This window comes from Pagrus pagrus (assembly GCF_965226575.1).
Source record: "Pagrus pagrus genome assembly, chromosome: 9".
NCBI classification, from domain to species: domain Eukaryota; kingdom Metazoa; phylum Chordata; class Actinopteri; order Spariformes; family Sparidae; genus Pagrus; species Pagrus pagrus.
The window spans coordinates 26,680,927-26,702,662 of record NC_140193.1 but is presented as its reverse complement, the minus strand read 5'-3'; the positions used below and the strand labels follow the sequence as shown (position 1 = coordinate 26,702,662).

The 21,736-nt window shown below is 39.0% G+C and overlaps 1 protein-coding gene across 2 annotated transcripts in view; it reads left to right on the top strand.

The window, feature by feature from the left end:
* Positions 1-21,736, top strand: part of cryl1 (crystallin, lambda 1) — a 30,707-nt gene that overhangs the window by 5,676 nt on the left and 3,295 nt on the right. For both annotated transcript variants that reach the window (XM_084362836.1, XM_084362837.1), the window contains exons 4-7: positions 869-1,030; positions 3,567-3,662; positions 4,183-4,281; positions 17,090-17,198. In XM_084362836.1, the coding sequence (XP_084218962.1) occupies positions 869-1,030; positions 3,567-3,662; positions 4,183-4,281; positions 17,090-17,198 (466 nt within the window). The remainder of the gene's footprint in view (positions 1-868; positions 1,031-3,566; positions 3,663-4,182; positions 4,282-17,089; positions 17,199-21,736) is intronic.

Genomic DNA, 21,736 nt, shown 5'->3' with positions numbered 1-21,736 from the left:
GTCAAAACAGAAAGATATAGAACAAAGCCTGCAGTGAAGAGATACAAACACAAACTAATTGAATCTGGTTTGAAAATTAACTTTAAAATCACTTTCAACATTTGTCAGAGTACAGTAGCTACAGTAGTTTGTAGGTTAATGCTCACCAAGAAACAAAAGTGTTGTTTTTTTGTTGCATTGATTAACTTTTTCATCTTTGCTTTAATGAAAGACTGATTAATGACAAAGTGTACAAAGTAAAAGGGTCATTTCACCCAAACAATAGAAGAAAAACGAATTTTCTTACCCACCTTTAGTGGTATACTGATAGTTTTGGCTTGATTTATAAGAGAACATTCTCAGAAGCACACTGGAAGTGGTTTAGATTGGAAGACTGTATTATTCTTTATGATGTTAAGGAGTAGAGTAAAAAAAAAGACAGCATGTTAAAATATTAATTTGGTAAAAGTGAAAGTCACCCATACGAATAGTACTTGAGTGAAAGTGTTTAAGTATCTGATATTAAGTGTATTTAAGTACGAAAAGTACAAGTAAAAGTAAATTATGCACATATTTAAATGTATGTTTTATTCTATGGGTCAACCCACATCCCCCCCAGCCGAATCAGTGTTTTTTTTAGTTTTTTATCTACTGATAAAATAATTTAATAATGTGCTGCTTTGGCTCCGATGCAGAATGCAATCTGCAAAGTAACAATGCATGAAAATGTACTTATTTTCATTCCATCACTGACTTTGTCACAAAGATTTTGGCCAGAGATAATATTTTCTTACTGTGTTGGAGAAAATGAAATGATTGGCAATAGTACATGTATCTCAATGACTCATGAATGATTTTGTGTGTGCGTCTACACGTTCCCTTTTTCCAGGAATCTGTATTTGAGCAGCTTGAGGTCAAGCAGAGCGTCTTCCAGGACATAGAGCGTCTTGTGGAAAAAGACGTCATCCTGAGCAGCTCCTCCTCCTGCCTGGTGCCAAGCAATGTCTTCTCTAAAGTACAGAACAGGAGCCGCTGCCTCGTCTCCCATCCGGTTAGTTTTACTGCAATCCTTGATAAAACACAACCTGGAGAATTTAGTTTAGTTAATTCCCCAGTCATATATTAACAGGTGCCCCACCCTTATATGCAGCACATTACTGTTTTATCTAATGAAAGCTCCCTTTATTTCTTTTATCCCTGATTTATCCTGCATTAGTCTGCAAAAGTGAACGTATATGAGATAAAGCCTGTCTTCTGCTGTATTAGAAGCTGAAAGAATAGATGATATAAGCCATTACCATGTAAGTGGTTGGTAGACTTGTCAAACTTTCTAACCGCAGCTACTGTAAAACAGAGTGGTCCGTTTCACTGGGAAAGTGCTGTTTTTTTCGTTAATTTTTCTTTGTCAACCTTGAACTGAGCATGTCCACACTGACTGGCCTCACTACAGTCAGCTGTTTTTATGCTCATCAACAAACAAACTTACAACTGTCTTTAACAGTGTCCCCGTTGTTCCTGAAGGTTTTACAGTGTGGCTTTTTGAATTTTCCTTTTGGAAGTTGCAAAATGTTTCAGCTCTTCATCTGCTGACTCTGAAAACTGAGTACTAACTAACTACTAAGTAGAGCCTTATCATACCTTATCACAATGGAAGTGATGCCTATTCACTTTCAATCAACATATGTGCCATTTTTTTAATTTAATTTGATTGTCGTCATTTATTCATATGTATATATAGATAAAAGATATGTAATGAGGGTATGAATCATCCATCTACACCAGACCTTGAGTCGTTAATAGTCCCATATTATGCTAATCTTCAGGTTCATACTGTTATTTCTCAACTAGAAAATCTTTTATTGTTTAATTCAATATTTTAATTCCATTTCTGCAGCGCCTTTATTCACCCTGACGTCTGACCTCACCTTTTTAGTGCCCCCTTCACTAAAAGTCTAGTCTGTGTTAAGATTTGTCGGTAGTTGTATGTCAGACCCAAAAGCAGAAACCAAGACAGGGGAGGGGTTATAAGGAATTTATTTAGGTTGCTCAGGTAGATGGTCAGTGGAGGATGGCTCAGGCTCAGGCTCAAGCTTAGGCTCAGGTTGGTGCCTCAGCAGATGGAGTAGCTGGGGACACAATGTTGGGAAGCTGAGGTTTAGGTGGAGGCACAGGTGAGTGAGACACGGAGGATACACAGAGAGATCTTGGCTGGTGGCAGGAGCTCCAGCCATCCAGGGAAGCCACGCCCAGCCTCTGCAAAGCACCTCTGAGAACACATAAACAAAGCTAAAGCACACAGCACAGAAAAATACAACACACAAAGTCCAAATCATCACAGTCTACTCAGGCCTGAGCCGGCACTGCCCAAGGTTTTCACGTCAACTCTGCTGGTGTTGTAGCAACCATGGCAGTGTCGGGGTCATTGCTGAGGACGGTGACTGTATAGTTTTGACATCGCAACCTTGCAGAAGTGAAGGCTGCTTTAAAGGGAAAGTCTGAAAACAGGATGTGTGCATTTCTCCACTGATTGACATACTTTCACAATATTTATACAGCACCTAGACCTGCTTTATAATGAAAAAACAAAAGACTTTCTCTACAAAAAAAATGTCACTCTCTACAATATAGGACCTTTAATATTTACATGATAACATTGGTGTTTACTCTGCTTATTATACTAGGTGGGTCTTAAGTGACTCAGATTCTTCTCTAGCACTGTGTTAACATCTGACATGAGCCACGCTTCAAAGTTAAAATTATGTTAAATTGTTTAGTTACGTCTCAACACTGAGCTTAAAAGGGATTACTTATGACTCGACGAGTCCACTCCACTGTTCTTTTCTGTAAATACTTTTGTATTGTAGTATTAATATAGTACTCTATGGTACTTTTTTGTGTTGAACTTGTAGTGTAGTGCAGACACTAATACATTTTAAGTTAAAAAAGGCAGCGTAAGGCAAGCCATGTTTATTTGTATAGAACCATTCAGACACAAGGCAATTCAAAGTTCTTCACATGGGCCTAAAATTACCTTTATAGGGGCACTATGTAGTTATAGAGAAGAAATTCAAACTCAAAAGCAAAAATAAGCAAATAGTAACAGGATTTTAAAATCTATCCCATGACTCGCAGGAAGCCAGTGCAGTGATTAAAGGACAGTTGTAATGTGCCCCACACATTAAGATGTAATGTAAAGGTGTTGTATAGGAAAGCACACTATAGTGTTGTGTGGGGAACTTTTGATTCAGTCTAAAAATTCAATAGCACATTGCAAAATGTAATAACTCAGTTTCTATACACTTTACTTAAAGGTTCAGTGTGTAGGCTTTAGTGGCATTGAGCAGTTTGGCTTCAGATTGCAACTGTGGCTGCTAAAAAGGCTACATACATGAAAGACTCTGTATAGAGTCAGTGTTTGGTTTGTCCGTTAAGTCTTAGAAAACTGAGTGCAGTAACCCCCCAGACATACCAGCTATCAAACATTTTACAGACATGTGGCGATTAACTGAGGAGACGTAATTCAGGTAAAGCTCTTCTGTGTCAGTGAAGTACCCACTGTGTGATTTGTAATTTCCCTGTGATTACAGGTAAACCCACCCTACTATGTCAAACTGGTAGAGCTGGTACCTCACCCAGAGACAGCAGCGACCGTTATGGACACCACCCATGCATTAATGACCAAGGTAAAGTTCCCAGATTACATAATCCTTGGCTGTCATCTACCGGGTATGTCAGGACCTGGGGTGAAGAGTCAAATAAAAGTGAATGACAGGAAGCCAAGAAGTAGACTAATATGTTATGTTTAGTGACTTCTAGCTTGCAAACCTTTTTCACAATTAAGTATTCTAGGTTTAATTATGTAACACCACTGTTTGTGAATCCATTTACAGGTTTCTCAGATCTGGGATGAGTGTGTCACTAGTCCCTGGATCACCAAACAATTATAACACACCTATGAGAGAAAATTACTGCAATAAACAAGTCACTGTGAAGGATTAGATATTTCAAGCAAGTTTCAAAGCGAGTCCCTGCAAGCTGACTTTCATGTCTTCCTGGAAGGAAGCAAATCAGTTTGAAAACCAGGGTGTGTAAGGTTGGCAGTAATGTAAAAAAAGTAGATCTTTTACGTCAAGTGTAGAATCATGAGTGTTGTCTTTTTGGAGCTTTTGACCTTCTTGATATGACTGATTTCTCTTGATCCAGGTTGGCCAGGCGCCCGTCTGTTTGAAGAAAGAAATCGATGGCTTTGCTCTCAATAGAGTTCAGGCGGCCATTATTGCAGAGTCCTGGAGGCTGGTCCAGGTCAGTGTCTGGGCCGTGGTATGGCTACTGTTCAATGCTATGATAATTATTGGGTCATTCCATACCAGCTCACCTCAGCCCTCCCAGTTCATGTCATGGATTTTCTTGAAAAAGTGAATGTTGAAGCTATAAAATGTATTCAAACTTCAGCTGTACTCCAAACACTTATTAAGTTATGAATCATTTAAGTTTGGCCCTCTGACCTACATTTCAGCTCATTTGTTATTATGTGAAAAAAAAATCAGGCTCAACAGGTATCAGACAGATATATAACCTTGAAGTCAATGTAGTACAAATATCTACTGACGAAATAAAACCACTGAATGTGATGTTACAGCCAGTGAAAAGTAAAAAAACAAAAAACAGCTAATCTCAGAAAATTATAAACAATGAAGGAGTGATATAACATCTTAGAATTTTGTAAATATATGCAATAAATATTATTACTTTAACTAACAAAAGCTTCAAGGAAATTAAAATAACCCTTTTTGGGAAAATCTACAGTCAAAATAACTCAAAGTGGGTTTTTCAGCTCTGAAGCTATATTCAACAAGACCTGTGGTACTCAGTTTTTTTATGCAGGACCAAGTAGGGTTGGGTGATGTTGGTCGAATTGGCATATGACAATTGTCTACAGTGAAACATTGTGATGGACGATGACATCGTTGTTTATGAGTTTGAGCAGAGTGTCCCCTCAGTGTTGTCGTAAGGCAGCAGTTGTGTGTTAGCTCACCACTGTAGCTTCCCACCGTTGCTCTGACATGAATCTCCAACTGTCACCCAGCAGAGGAAATGTCTTGTTAAGACCCACATACAATACATCCCTGTGCCAGGTTTAAAAGCTTCCTTGTCTCTGCACCACATGTCCGTAACTTTGTTCAGCCTCATATGCATAAAACAACATTGGCCGGCTAGCCAAGGAAGCTAAGCTAAGAAAACTGTGTATAAAAACAGCACGACTGAGAGAAACGACAGCCCGCGGGAAAAGAAACACTGCTGCCACAAATTTAACCAAGTGTCTTGGGTTCTGAGCTGGTTTAATAAGAAAATAATAAACGGGACATGGAGACGTAATGTTAGTGCACTGAGCAGCTACATACTTCTTTTAATTTCCTCTCCCCACATATCACAAACAACAACAACTCTTGCCCTACAGCAACTCTGAGGGGACACGCCTCTTAATTGTGCTCTCTGGTAGGGAGCCTTTTAAATCACAATGTTACGATGGTTAGGGATTAGTGGTCCATGGCTGTCAGCCATCGGCGATGGACGATTCATCGGCCCAATCCTAGGACCAAGTCACTTCTAGATGTGACAGACCTACATTAATACTGCACAGAGTCAAAATTTTGTCACAAGAAAGTGAAAACTAATGGAGATATGAATTTCTGAAAATGACATATTCTTCATTCTGATATAAAATGACTTCCTGTTATTAATTTGATGACTGTAGTCATTCAGCAACAACTACTTTAATGAATACATGTTGTAAATTATCTTTAGTGTCTCTTGGATGTTCAGGACAAATTTAAAGCCAAACCAGTGAAAAATAAGCAGTTGGTGAGGTTCAGAATACACATACACAGAATTACAAAAATGCTGATATTTAGCTCAGAGGGCCAAACTTCAAAAATGTATAACTTAAAAAGTATTTGGAGAACAGCTAAATTTAACAGCTTTTTAAAAAAATCTATGATGTGAACTGGGAAAAGTTGTGGATTTTGGAGGAGTTGGCATAGAATGACCCTCCTGAGCTTGGTACAAACCTGGCTTGTTGCGCAACGTTGCTGTGCAAATTCTGCAATTTCATGCTGACAAGGAGGAGTGAAACAAAAAACTTGTACAGTTTTTCCACACTTTCAATAATGCTCAGAGCATGATACACAAAACAAAGGTTGGTACATAATGTTCTCATCGTGATGCTCTCTCTGACCAGGCTGTCTCCTTGCTATCTTGCCTAACCTGTTACAAATTTTAAAACTGTTGTAGTGTTCTTACTGGCCCAACTCGTTCTTTCCTTAAAAGAACGGCTTCCCTCAGAGGCAGCTTTGTTTCCAGTGTTTCACTCTTGAGACATATCCAATGTTATACTTTACTTGCAATCTCAAACTCCAAGCAGACCTTCTCCATCTCTTCTGTTACTTTTAACGTGCATTGGTAGGCGCCAAAGTTTACCCGAGTAGAGGTTACATTTACAGTACCAGATACAGAGTAATCAACTTTAATAGGAAATAACTCGAGACCATCTTGTAATGGGATCACACCAGCAGCAACGCCCGTGAACATGTTCACGCTCCGATGCTTGACTACTTAGTGGTCAGTATTAGTTTATTATTATAGAGAAGTGCTCATGGGTCAGACCACCCATCTTTTAGCTTGGCCTTCATTTTGATCTCAACTACACACCCAAAGTTTCCTGACAAAATCTGTCCACAGGCAGACAGTCAGACAGACATATAAACACTTGCTGTTAGCCAGATACTCATAACCACTTTGTTGGTATTTCCCACTACAATAGGTGACTCCAGAACCAGGTTCTCTCATGATGACACATAGCATACACAAGCATAATACAAATTAAAAATGATTAAAAATCCACATGCAATAAAGATAGTCGAACATGATTCTTCATGATATGTATAATTAAACAGATAATATGTGTGTATGTGATAATAAATCCACAAACACAAGAGTGTCAAGAGCCAAATAAATGTTTTTAATGAATGGAAAAACAAGATGGGATGTGGAGATATGGAGTCAGTTGTGAGTCATGTAGAACGCATGAATGAATGAAAGTTCGTATGTGTGTTGTAATATATGTGAACGTAAAGTAAACTAAGGTGCGGAGGCCATGATGGGTGACAAAGCCACCCAGCAAGAGAGTACACTTGATATTACGAATACTCTTGATTCAGCTCGGTAGCACTAGATGCTGCTTGCAACTCCAAATTACTCTTGTCTCGCCTAGTTTAAAGTGGCTCCGCATTTGTAAAAGGAGAAAAGATTGTTTGTTTTCAAGAGCAACAGATTGTTTGCATTTTGAATTCACCCATATCCTTGCTCCCTGGTCTAGATGCAAGGTAAATAAAATGTGCAATGAGCAGAAACCCACTGTTGTCTTAAAAGTGACAAATCATATAATCTACATTACAGTAAGTCTATTCTGATGGTTGTACAACAGTGACAATAACTTTGTTTGCCTTTGTACAAAATCATAGTAACATTTATCCAGCCTATATATGCAAGGGAATAGACCTGCTTAAACTGCATTACAAGCGGTTTACAGGACAAAGCATGGTCCTTGAGGTAACGTGCCAAAATGTCAACGCCTCTCATGGCTCCGTGGTAACAGTGACACACACCACACTCAGTGATGAAACTGTTACAAACCTCTGACAAATCTCCACAAATCTGGGGTTAGCATCTACACACAACTGCGCTTTTGCTCCTTTTCTCAAGTTGGTCTGACGACCCAAAACAGCAGAGCAGCACAGGCAGGTGTGCCGTCACATACTGCTTTTAGTTTGCAGTTTGAAACACACCGAAAAATATCATCCCCTGACCCATGCCCTGTATGAATCTACTGCCAGGACCCCTGCCTTTTGTTTGTTTGAGCTTCCTTTTGGACATTGTATATAGCTTTATTTGATAGGACATTTACACCGGAGTTGAGGTTTGAGTTATTATATCAAAACACAATTTTGCTCCCAATTTGACCTTTTTTCACCCACTGGGTGAGACTCAAGAAAGACGCCGTTTTAAACTTGCAACTGGTTATTGAGAGTGAATGAAGTGACATTTTTATTGACTGAATATATTGTAGGACAGCCGTCATTCAGCAGAGCTGTCGCTCCACTTGAGCCCCAACTCGACTTCTTAGTTGGAACCAACTGAACCCAGCAGGTTAATGTTTTGGTAAAGTTGTGGCCTCAGTACACTTGTCTTCAGATGTTTAAGGCTCTTTGGAGGCCATTTTGGTGTGTGATTTATACTGTAATGTTGTTGGGTTTAGATCCTGGATCCCTAATGGAGGTCCTGGTAATGTTAGACCCACAGGAATGTGTGTATGTTTGTTTTTATTTCAGGACAAGAGCTCCTCAGTCTCAGTGAGGCTTTGTGTTGCTGAGTAGTGCTGCTGATGGTTTGTAATAGAGACAGAAAAGAGGAAGCCCCTTGTCGACTCACCTCTGCTATAATCTCCACCGTCTCCTTCCAGAAAGGAACAATGAGAGTAAATGAGCTTTAGCCTCTGATGACAGGCACCATTACATGATCACTCACAGCAGAAATGGTTCGAATGATAATAAGGACGATGAGTGTGATGACTATTGTTACCTGAACTGAACTCTCATGAATACAGCCATTTCACAGTGATTCAGGCTTCAAACACCACCGACATTAGAATAACCCTTTTTATTGACTACTGAGACAGCAGATGTTTCTTTTGAACTAAATATTCAAAAGTGACACTTTTTTTGTTGTTGTCTCTTTTTCATGACTCCTGCTTTGCTGTTTTGTTTTTTACATTTCAGAATATTTGTTTCGATGTTTGATTATTATCTAATCCCCGTCAGTAATTTTTGGAGATCCTGTTGTTTTGGCTAAGTCATCTTTTTAAAGTAGAATTCAGTTTTATTTGATTTAACTATACTTCAATTTCACAATTTCTGATATTCTTCTTCTTCTTACTGCCCTTTTTTGGGGGCATCTCTCCAATCGCTGTGCCAGTGTCGGCTATTTGCACACGGAACAACACCATGCCCTTATTTTTTTTATTGGGCATTATGTATGCTGAGAACAAACAATCAGCCACGCACCTCCAATTTACCATCAGGTGGGATTCCTCATTCAGCACACTTGGGTTAGAGCAGATCTGGATGGTAAGAACATTTGGTGCATCTGGAGTTGACTTCTCTTATTTTTTCTCTCGACAGAAAAGTAATTTAAGAGAATGTTGCTGCATTAGGCCCATTGTATCATATATGACTGTTTTGTTTTGCTGTATGGTGATACATTGTTATTCTGGGCAGCGTATCATGACATTATCGTATTGTGAATTTCCCTTGAAGACATTCATCATCAAAAATCAGATGTGTTCAGATGAGAAGTCTTAAGATGAACTCATGACCTATGTGATATCATTATTAATGCCTGTAATCTATTTGTCAGAGTCTGTGTTAGTGGTGGATTGCTGACTTTTGGTTAAAACTCTATTATTAAAACTATTTATTTTAGCCAAACAAAACCTCCTTTGTGCCAACTGTTGACTAGATTACAAGATAATTAAAGCTGTAATGAATTAGCCCTACCCTAAGTGCAGATTAATTACCACTTTAGGTAAGAACACATCCCAGCTCTTGTTCCAGTGCTGACACACACACACACAGGCCATAAAAACCCTGAGAGGGACTTAGATCAGTGTGTCTCTCTCTACCTCTTTATTCCATCTCCTTTCTCTGTCAGAGGTGTGTAACAAAGAGCAGCGCTTTAACAACTAAATCAGCACATTGTGCCCTTGTCCCAGACATTACTGTACTTCTGCTACAGGATGTAACTTTATCAGGCGGATGGACAATGACTTCTCTCTCTCTCTCTCTCTCTCTCTCTCTCTCTCTCTCTCTCTCTCTCTCTCTCTCTCTCTCTCTCTCTCTCCCCCTCCAATTCAATTTGCTTTAGTTGCATGAATGTCACATACAGTAGACGATGCTGCTAAAGCATAAAGTGTCAGGATGTTAAACAGGACAAAAATACACTTAAAACATAAATACACTTAAATTAATATATACATATATAAATAGAGTAAAATTCAAGAAAAAATAAAATAAGAAAAATAATTGTGTGTGTGTTTGTGTGCATGTAAGGATAGTATCAATATCTCTCTCTCTCACAAATGCAAGAAAACTGCAGGTAGCAACAAAACTCTTTTAAGGAGCATATGTAACTAAATTAATCATTTTTGTCAAAAAAGCAAACAAAGATATTGTGACTGACTTTTCTTCCTAAAAATTAATATGTAATAAACAATAACCCCTACCTGGCGTCTCAGGACGACAAAATGCTTTCTAAAATGTAGTTTATGTATGACTAAAAATGTAAATAAGAGCAAAGACTATGACAGTGGTGATCAAATTTTACTATACAGTTATGGGACATAGCAAAGATTGTCCAGTACTAACTTCATGACCTACAAACACGAGAAATGTGTTTTAAGTTACTCATGTGACTTCACACTCAAATGATTTTTTACACTCACAAGAATTCTTACTATAATTCTCTACAGTATTAGTGAAGGACGAATGCATGAAGAGAGAGTTTTCTACTGTCGACTAATAATAGGCTTCCCATTGATTCTCATGAGTTTATGACAATGTTGGACATGGCTGTGCTTGTTTCTTTTGCTTGTGCTCTTCATTGTTTTGGTTTCATTAGAGTATCTCTAATTTCCCATTATTTTAACAAAGAACACAACAGTCTGTGCAAGATTTAATCACTACTGATGAGGTGTGTACAAACAGTTTAATTTACTTATTTTAGATATTAAAATACCTTTTAACATTTATTTTGACTTGAAGCTAGCTGTATTTAAGGTAGTGTGAAATTAAAATGTTTTTGAAGAAAATTTGTTTCACATGATGATGATGATGATGATGATGATGATGATGATGATAGATGATAGATTGCTACCTTCAATTTCAACCTTTTCAAGATAACATAAATCTGGAACAAAAACGGCACTTAAGAGTCCTATTTGAATGAATTTGACAATAGCGTGCACAAAGAAAAAAAACATGCGCACTAAATCCTTGTAACTGCCATTTGATAAAAATCTGTCAATTACAATCCATTTATGTGGGATCTTCTAGGTGATCACTTTCAGATCAGCTATTTCTAATGGCAAAAATGTCTAACTATTGAAGCAACACAACCATAATATAAAAAGTGGCTTATTTTCAGCTGAGATGATCTGATAGATTTGAAACCAGCGAAGCTGATGATCTGATGTTTTCAAACAGGAATGAAGACAAACTGTCAGAGCAGGCTGGTTAACTGGATTAATTCCTTTACTGTGTCCTCAGGGTAACATGCTTGTATGACATGAATCTTTTCTAAGATTCTTTCTTTCATGGTACTTCAGAATGACACAAAACCTGGTCTTGTGCAGTAGCCTGAGGTAATGTATGTCTACATGACATTCTGATGCTATAGGTGCTTGTTTGTGTCACATTTAATTATCTGACATCAGTCGGCACACTGCTGAGAGACTTTTCCCAGGCTTCGTAAAAGTTCAAGTGTATCGACAATTACCAGAACCATGAATTGTACTAAATGCAGTCCATTACAATGACCCTGCAATAAATAATATCCTTTGAGAAACCAAATTAGTTCCATATTTGTCTTTGGACTGTGAGAGAAGTGTTGATTGTTTGGTAATTTGTAGCCACTTTAGCAGCATGACTCTATGGATGGCACCACTTTTATCCAAACACAAAAGATCAAGACAACTATTTAATGGATTTCGATTACACTTGTCACAAAACATTCATGATCCTCAGAGGATGAATTCTTCTGTCTTTTCCTTTGAATGCCACCATGATGTTGACATTTGTGGTTTTGAGATGAATATCTTTACTATTGGATCAACTATTAGGTATTATCATTGGCACTCTGGTTAAAGCTATGGTTTGAGCTGATGTTGAATTACTGTTGCCCATATGATTATATTGTATTTAAAAGGTGCAATATGTAAGACATTGCCAGAATTTTTGTTGAAAAACATCAACAGAATGTGACGTCTACTTAAGTTAGCATGCTAACCAGCTAGCCCCCGATCGTCCTGTCTCCTAATACCACATTAATTAGACTCTCGCAAAGAGGGAGCAATAGGTCTTATGCGAAGAAAGCATGGGATGATGGTTTGGATTTAACAACATGTATTTAAAGATAAAGATTTTTGGAATTTGTTCTGACTCTCCTTGGATGATTCTGTCTTCTCAGTCTCATGAGGAGCCTCTTGGTTCACTGATGAGCTGAGTGGGCCTGCAGTCAGGTGAAAGCCCTTGTTAGTTCAGTCATTGGCGAACACAGGAGAACAACAACAGTCACTGGGAATAACATCTCAGCAGCTTTCGACTTCTGAGAATTGAAGCGTTTAGCGTACCTCAAGGAAAGCAGAAATTACTGTGCCCCTCTCCCTCCTGAGTCTGTGCTGGCTGTAACTTAGCATCCATGTATTCACTATGTGATATTTGTGTCTTCACACAGGCCTGTGAGCTCAGGATCATATCTACATGACATTCCATATTGTGCGTGGTTCACTCACTTGTGAGGCTCCTGTTGAGTAGAATTAACCCTGAGGGCACCCTTAGGTCCTAGCTGACAAAAATGCCACACTGCTGTTAAAGTGTCAGACTTAGCCCTATAAGAGCTCCAGCTGAGTGTATCAGAAGGCATCCTGGTAGAGTGAAACTGTTCACAGCAAAGTAGAAATGAAAAGGCTGAGTGACTAGAAAGAATAGATGCAATAAATTCACAGGATCATAAATCAGTCACACAAAGTTGTGTGTATAATGTTATGGAATGAACAACCTAAGAGTGTTTTTACAGAGTGGATGGATTAATCTACAGTAACTCTGTAATTTGGGGTAAATGTGTATTTTATCATCAACCGTGAACACATTAGTAAGTAGCTACACTATCCCCAGGATCTAGTCTAAATAACACCTGCTTGATAGGAACTATTTCTCCTTCCACCTCTCATAATCCTATGTGAATTAGTGCTCTATAAATGTGCAAAGTGCCACTTACAGACCTGACATGGATTATGGTTAATTGAAAATGCAGCTGTGTGGAGTTTTGATGGTTCTCAGAACAGCAACAATGCTGTATCTGATGTGTTGAAAGAGTTTGAGGCACTGTGGCACACCACAAACCTTAGTAAGCTGGCGGTAATTAACCAGGTACAGAGAGGGAGTGTTGCTATTGGGGATGTTTATCACTGACTGTGGGAAAGTGATCCTGATCACAATCACGCCTTTCTAGGCTTCAGTGGTTGTGTTGATGATCCAACAACAGAAGATCCCTGTTTTCTAAAAACTACAGAATGCCTTTTTATTAAGCTTTGGTACCAAGTCTTAGTATCATATTGCTATCGGCGACACCAGCCTGGGTTTTACTTGGGGATCAACTGAGGTCACTATAAAAATAAGTATATAAGTACTACATATAAATAGCGACATTTTCCAAAAACACTGCTGGTTTTGTGGTCTTGTCATTTCAAATGTGATGCCTGCAGTGCACCATCAGAGCACGATGTGCATCAAATGTGGTTTGTCCGCTATCGCTTTCATAGACTACAGATATGTCTGATCTATTTAGCTTTTAGTTAGAAAGCTGTGTAAACACACTGATGTCATATCTTTGGGTTTTTACCACTAACAATCATGTTACTGGCTGCTGGAGGCAAAAAACCCAACAACCACTTTAGCTTTCGTCAGTCAAGCAGCCATAGTTCCAAACATACTTTACCCCTCTAGGCCCTGACATTTTCTTAGTGTGACAAACATTTTCAAATCAACACAAAGAGATTCAGTAAAGTAAGTTTTGACTTCTTGTAGATTCTAACCCAGTCATTCATTTTAGATACTAGTGTCAAGCATCTAATTTTCGACTTCACTTTCGTGGTAGTGTCAGATATGGTTGCTAGATTTTGGACACACTTGGAAGACTTTTTTCTCAAAACATCCAAAATACATAAATAGAAAAACAAATAAATAAAACCTTCTCACTTCTTACTCTTCTCAAGCCAGTGGCTGTGTTTTGGTTTCTATATCTCTATTACATGCTGAGTCGAGACAGGATTTTCTCGTACTGATTTTAGTTTGTTTTTTTTGCAACTTTTGAGCATTGTCTACACAATTTCATAGACAATAACCAACTTGTCCGACAGGACCATTTTGGTTTTTTTTTGCAGTTCCTCTCGGCAAAGTTGATCAACAGGTAAATCGTGGTCATTAGTCAGCGGCAGGAGTCATAGCTCAGTATGTGAGCCTGGCTCCAATAAAGTCATGTTGGATGTCTGAGACATTACCCAACCTGAATGAGTCTTAGAAGACTTCTTCGTGACAAGTAGGGTTTCTATTTTTGTCTCCAGTAAAGAAAGAAATTAGCTGTGAATCGTGAGCCAAGTGCAGGTGAACTACTTTAAATGAACTAGTCAATCTGAGCCTCACCCCACTGCTCTCTCATGTCTCTAAAATTAGGTGATTTAAACGGTCGATGGATTGGAGGACAACGTAAATGCTCGACTAGATATACTGTACATTCCAACGCTAACAAACTTTGTCTTGAATTTAAATAAAGGAAATACTACAGCAGAAGCTAATGGATATCCAATTAAACAAACATTTAAACAAGATATGTGGGGTCAACAAAAAAAGCAGATATCCTAGCCAAAAATGTTTTTTTTGTCATTCTATGTAAAACAGTACAAAACACAGCTGAATTGTTCAGTTGCATTATGAATAACAAAGTTGACAGTGATTGTAATAGTCACCAGTGTTAGCTCTATAACTTTTGTTTCCCTTTACAAACTTCAAAACCTGATGGCTCTGAAACTAGCAGTTATCCTTTTTGGACGTAAAGGTTTTATGGGTCAATGTGATTTTTTCAAGGAAGATGGTCCACTCAGAAACAAAATCAGATAAGACTTAGTTGCAATTTTGCTCCTTTATAATAGCATCATGCCAGTCTTTTCCTCAACTGCAGGATTGACTTTTCAATATGCAAGCCTTGAAATGCAATTCACGAAAAAATCAGTTGTGTAACATTAAGTTTCTTAGTTTTTTCATTGTCAATGTCTTATCCTACCTTATACACACACACACACACACACACACGTTACCCCTACCTGAGTCATAAGTCACTATTGGCTGTATTACGTTGTGAATGTAGAAGGTACATTGCAGAACAGTGTGTGACTGCTACACTGTAATGCTTTCACTACTGTGCCATTGAGTCATAAAATAGAGGGATGCACAATGGGTTTACAATGGGTACACACACGTAATCATTTCTGATCTCAAAAATGTGTTTGTGCGTGACACATTTTGCGTCACCCACCACAGGCACTTCAATTAGTTACCATAATTAACATGTGTGGGGAACAAGCAGAACAGGTACAGCATCATGTGTGACGGAGCACCTCCGAGCCAAATGGTAGCAACGCATTCCACATGGTCACACTGTCACAACAACTATGGTTATATTCCAGTTGACGGCCTTTGTTGCATGTAATACCATTTTGACATGTCACAGCAGGAAAAACACAAGTGTAAACAACAAAAGTAATGATATCTATTTTTGCTGGCTCACTGAAACACCGTCATGATCTACTGGGACACTTGAACAGAGCACAGCCTTTCCTACTATGACAAGTCAGAAGACCGATTGTATTACAGAGTGTGTGTTAAAACCATCAGATCTTACATTACCATGCTCCACCAAATGACACGCAACTCCAATGGGGGTTTCCTTTTCATGACCGTTTTGCTCCAAATGTAATTAACCGCAACCCACTGTAGCCACCTCATGACAGGCAAAGAGTCCTTCACTAATCATCCAGAACCACCTATTTTAGAAGGAGGCAAAGTTTCATTGTATGTTGTCTGTTGTTACTGGGCACTCGTTTGAATAAACACGTCAGCAACACCGGCTGACTAACTAAGTTAATAAACCGCATTATTTCACTGATGTGTCTATCAGTGTCTATACACCTCCTACAAGAAGGCAGGTTCTTTGTCAGTTTGGTGGTGGTCGTCTGTTTATGTGCGCAAAAACAGAAGTGAAGCTTTGTCAGCTGCGTAAACAAGTTTATAAGTGTCACTTAAAATTACACCCTAAAACTATTACAACAGTAATCAAAACCTCAAATGTGACCAGAAGTTCAACATAAGGTTTATAGTCTGAGAGTGGCCTTGTGATCCTTACATAAAGGGGACCCTCCCTCAGCCCTCCAAACCCACACAAACAGAAAATGGTCCTTGAGTCAGGGCCAGCGTTGGAAAACAGAGCAGCTGAGAAAGCGGCTGGTTGCCTCCAGTGATTACAGTGGAGAAAAGACCCCACCCACCATGCCGCTTTGCTCAGATAACGGGCCCGTTGTTGGACGCAGGACCCAAACAAAGACGACCCTGTCCCTCTCCTCTTGCTCACCCTACTCTCTGTCTCTGTAGCAGAGCTTTGATTTCCTCCGTGGTCGGCCAACAGGTATCTCTAACCCAAAGATACCTGAACCACTCCCTCTGTCTGTCCTTCCATCCATCCATCCATCCCTCCCTCCATCCTCAGCCCCTCTCCTCACTGTACTGCCTACATAATCCTGACACACAATTGGCTGATTAGTGAAACTTTATATGGTGGGACTAGTCTGATTGGATCAAAGGGAATTTAACTGGTCCAAACCCTGGAGGTAAACAGCCATGACTTTGTTGCACTGCCAGGCAAAATATATTCTTACATGTTGAGACTAAATGTTGAGCTGCAGTTTTAGCCAGAACAGGAGTTGTGTTTGTTTATTTGTTGGTAGCCACGAAATCTGCCACCCAGCAACGCAGGGTGCTCTTGACAGCTGCCTTTGTAAGCTTAGATAAAGAAAGTACTTGTCTTTAAAGTTGCTCCAGGGAGATCTAGTCATACATGCATACAAGATTTTCACCTTCTTGGACAAAATACAAAGGGAGATTCAAGTAAATCGACTTAGTGAAATGAGTCAACAGGCCTGCCTCTAACTCTTCCTGTCTTACTCCATCAGGATGGCATTATCTCTGTCAAGGACATCGACCTGGTGATGTCAGAGGGGCTAGGAATGCGTTACGCCTTCATAGGTCCAATGGAAACCATGCACCTAAATGCACCTGAAGGTAATGATGGACTTTTTGCTCACATAAACAGAGGCCAACATACAACGTGGAGCTTTGGTTTTGAGCAATTTCTACTTTTTTTAATGGCAGAAAGGTAAAGAGAAAGAAAGAAATGAGAATTTCAAGATAATTACAAGGAGTTTATGTAGTCGTTGTTCAGTAAGTATAAGTTTAACTTAAATGAAGAATATAAATGCTTATAATTTGAGGTACAATGTGATTTTAACTGAAATATCTTGAAGTAACAGTTCACCCGAAAATTTAAATTCAGTCATTATCTCCTCACCACCATGCTGATGGAAAGTCAGGTGAAGTTTCGTAGTCCGCACAACATTTCTGGAGCTTCACAGCAAAACAGTGTTGCAGCATTCTCCTTAACAAGTGAAGTAGCTGGGGACTTGTTTTAAAATAGTACAGTATAATCAACCAAAAAATAATTAAAATAGCTCCATACAGCTCGTCCAGTGTAATACACGTCTCTGGAAGCCCTGAGATCCGAAAATTGACCTTGTCATTTACACTCTTTTTCAAGCGGAAATCTTCCTGTAGTTGTTAAGCCAGAAGCATTGGATCGCTGGGCTTCTAGACTTGGATTATGCTGGACGAGCTGTATGGAGTATTGTCTTCGGCTACTTCAGTTGTTTAGGAGAATGCTGCAACACTGTTCTGCTGTGAAGCTCCAGACAAACTTCACCTAACTTTCCATCAGCATGGGGGGAGGAGATAATGACTGAATTTAAGTTTTTAGGTGAGCTTATCCTTAAAGACAAAAATAATGAGAGGATAGATACTTAAAATGACTGGAGGTAGTATGAGTAGTATGAAAATATAATTACTGTGTAACACAATTGTCCAGTTTCTATTCCAGCGCAAGGAGAACCTACAAATACTGTGACAGATGTGATTAATACTGTAGAAAATATGTACTTGAGTCAAAACATACCAATGTCCAGTTGTTAGCTCAAAAGAATATTCTTATGTCAGTAGTGAGAGTAGTTCACTAACAACACCCGGCCCTTCGATGTATGGAAATGTGAGAGTCAACAGTGAGATAGCTCACATGTCTCGGCCCAGCATACATGTACTGTACCATACTGTGGCGTTCCTCTGTGTGTCAGAGAGAGACTGAGAGTGAAACCTCAGGGAGATGGAGAATATCAAAGGGGAGTGTGAAACGCAGAGAGTAGCCCCGACTGTGTACACACACACACACACACACACACCGAAAAAGGACGCTCTGGCAGAACAAAGCAGTCTTTTGATGAGTACCAATGAATGCACTCACTCACACCAGTAATCCAAAACTCACAGAGCCCACATCACGGCCTTCAAACCAGCTGCCAACTCTACCAGTAGTTACACTGCTGAAGCTTTCTACTGACTTTTTTTCTGTTCAGGAAACAGTAGTATGATCATGTTCTCAAAAGATTACTAAGACCTACTCCTGATGTGACTTCCCGTCCTTAAATCATTCCAATCAGATACCGCAGCACTCCGGCTCGGTCTCTGTCTCTCTGTCTGCTCAGCCTGAATGGCTTGGCTTTGTTGACCATGTACCTGTACAGGAGTGCTTTATCCTTTAAAGGAATAATGATCCTTCTAAAAAGCCTTCTGCCTCTAGTCTTGAAGACGTTATTAAAAGTCAGTGTTCAGCTCTCAGTACTTTTTTAGCTTCTAACTGAATCTCTTTTGTTTCTCGCCCTGTTTGTACTTTCAAACATCTGCTGTGTTTTACTGTTTTGTTGTGGTGTTTGTAACTGAATTAATGGAGACGAGTTGTTAGCGGTGATTCTTCGATAGTACTGCGGGGATTGGGACAAGAGCGTCATCGGTTTAATACACACCTTCAAGCAGGTAGCCCAGTTGTGGTGGAAATGCAAAACCCCGGCCGCACAGAGTGAAACCGAGTAGAGCCGGGCCAGCAGATGTGATGGAAAAACGGCACAAGTGTGCGAGTTCATTTCGAAAGGTTTGGAAAACGTTGATAACGTTACTTTCACACTGTAGTAGTGAGTGGTGTTTGGACAGAGGAGAAGATTCTCGGGACATTTGTTGACACTTTTTTGCAGACCTTTGGAAACCATTGTACCCACTGTAACTCCAGGCTGATTACAGACGTTGTCCTTGACTAAGAAGTGAGCTTCAAAGTTTTCACAGCCACCTTTTAAGTCTTTTTAACTCAAAACTTAGGTGGACTATACCTTTTTTTAAAAGCAAAAGATTTTACCAAAAAAACATTGGCGTGCTTATCTGGTTCCTGACTGGTAATGTTACATTCGTCCATTCGTTCCTACATTCACATTGAGAGCTACAATAACAGGTAACATGTGTTGTAACAAATTGAAGTTAAGTTTTCAAAGTCTTGTGTAATGCAACATGGTCGAAGAGGTGAAAGGCCAATGAAAATAAACACATTTTCAGTTTTAACCTGTCAAAGATGAAATGTGCAACAGCTTTATGAAGCTTGATTCAACCACTACAAAAAATACAGTGTGTACCAGAGCCACATGTGATATAGCTGAGCTCCGTCATCCATCCTTGATTGTGATGAATGGAAAACAAACATTTAAGAAAAAGTCAGACAGTGGTAGCAAAATAGAAATTGCATGGCTTGAAATAACACTTATGTCTTCCTCCCACACAAAGTCTGTGTTTGGTTGAAGGTAGATGGTACTTATCACACTGCTGTGTCATATACAGTAAGTTTCATGTAAAGATTCAAAGTTCATTTTCAGGATAAAACACTAGATACAGAGTGGATTTCCAAACTTCAGATTTATTTTTTTAATTTAAAGTTCTAGCCACTTATTGTAGTCGTCACATATTTAGTTTTAAACGTCTGAATAACTATTGTGGGGAAAAAAACTAAAAGCTTTTACCAAATTTTTTGTTTGTTTGATTGGATAATGTGTCACATTTTTATATATTTGTATGAAACTGTTTTAAAACCTTCTGACCTGCCTTGAATAAAGAGTTGGTGTGAAGTAGTTAGGAAACATCTTTCTTTTTATGGCTGTGTGCTGGCGATAGCCATGACCGGAGTCATTGTGTGTTTGGATGGTCCACACGTACGTCCCATTCTGGTGAACGCTATATCTCATGAAAGTCTGGAGGGAATTTCTTCAAATTTGGCACAAAGGTCCACTTGGAATCAAAGATCAACTTATTAGATTTAAGTTGACCTCACAAAACATGATTTTGGGCCATAACTCAAGAATTAATTCACTAATTATGGATAAAGAGTCTGTTAATTGAAAGAAAAAGATAATTAAAAAAAATAAAAATTATGGATAAAGTAATAAAGTGATGACATTTTATATCCAAAAGGTCAAAGGTCAGCTTCACTGTGACATCATAATGTTCTGCAAAAAGTCTGGACAGACACGGACGTGAAACACAACTTGGCTGGTCAGCAGAGGTGTACATCCGCAATGCAGTAATTCTAGTATTCACAGTGCTCCACCCTGGCTTTATATTGCTTCAGCAGTCTGCTTATCACAGGAATGTCAACAGACCACTGATGGCCCCCTATATGATACGTTTTGTACACCACTGGTTTGGGACCTGTGCAGTCTCATAACAGGCTGGACACACTGCATTCTGCATCCAAATTTAATGACACAGTCAAGTATTTGATCCACAAACATTTGGCTGCTTTGGTGCTGAAGGATGTTTATATGACTGTACCATTTAGCCATTTAGCAAGTAATCAACTACCAATAGCCCAGCCAGCTTCATGTTGTTGGTTTTTAAAGAAGAGCAGCACTGTACCCCAGCAGTGGGACAATAATGTTTCTACAATAATTGTAATTCATCAGCAGCTGAGTGAATACAACTAGGCTCCAACAGCAGGAGTTGTAGAGCTTTTTATAGCTGTGTAGGTCACCGAGTAGAGGAAACTCAGAGCCCTCATTTATTAATCTTTAACAGATTATTTGAGCAGCGCATAAATCATTCATCAGCCAAGGTGTCCACTGACTACGTCAGAAATAAATCATTAAAGATTAATCAATGGGAGTAACGAGAGAATAACTCCAAGGACTCACACTGAAAGCAGGGGTTGGTGATATCATTTACAATGTATATCACTTTTTCTTTCTTTTTCTTTTTTTCTTTTTTTACAGTGACAGTATTATGTCACCGTTTAAAAAAAGAATAAAAGGGATACTCCACTCAAACATGATTTGGCCATGTACAGTAAGGGAACATATCTTAAGCAAGAAAAAAACATTTTAAAACAAAAAATAAGGGTTTCTTGGCTTCAGATTGGAATAAAAATGAGGTGTAGGCCTACGTGTGTTGTAGGAAGAGTAGCCTGCCTGATAGTGCAGGTTAATTAGTAAATGTAATGTGATTCATTCTCAGAGTGGGACAGCAGGGTAGGTTTAGGCAACAGCAAAGCATCCTAGTGAAAATCAGAGTTTTAAAGTGCATCCTGTTTTTTTACTCTGCTGGAAGTAAAATACTTTTACTTTACTTTCTATCACAAGTCAATTTCATCCACTTGGGCTTCACTTCCTCTGACGGTGGCAGTAGAT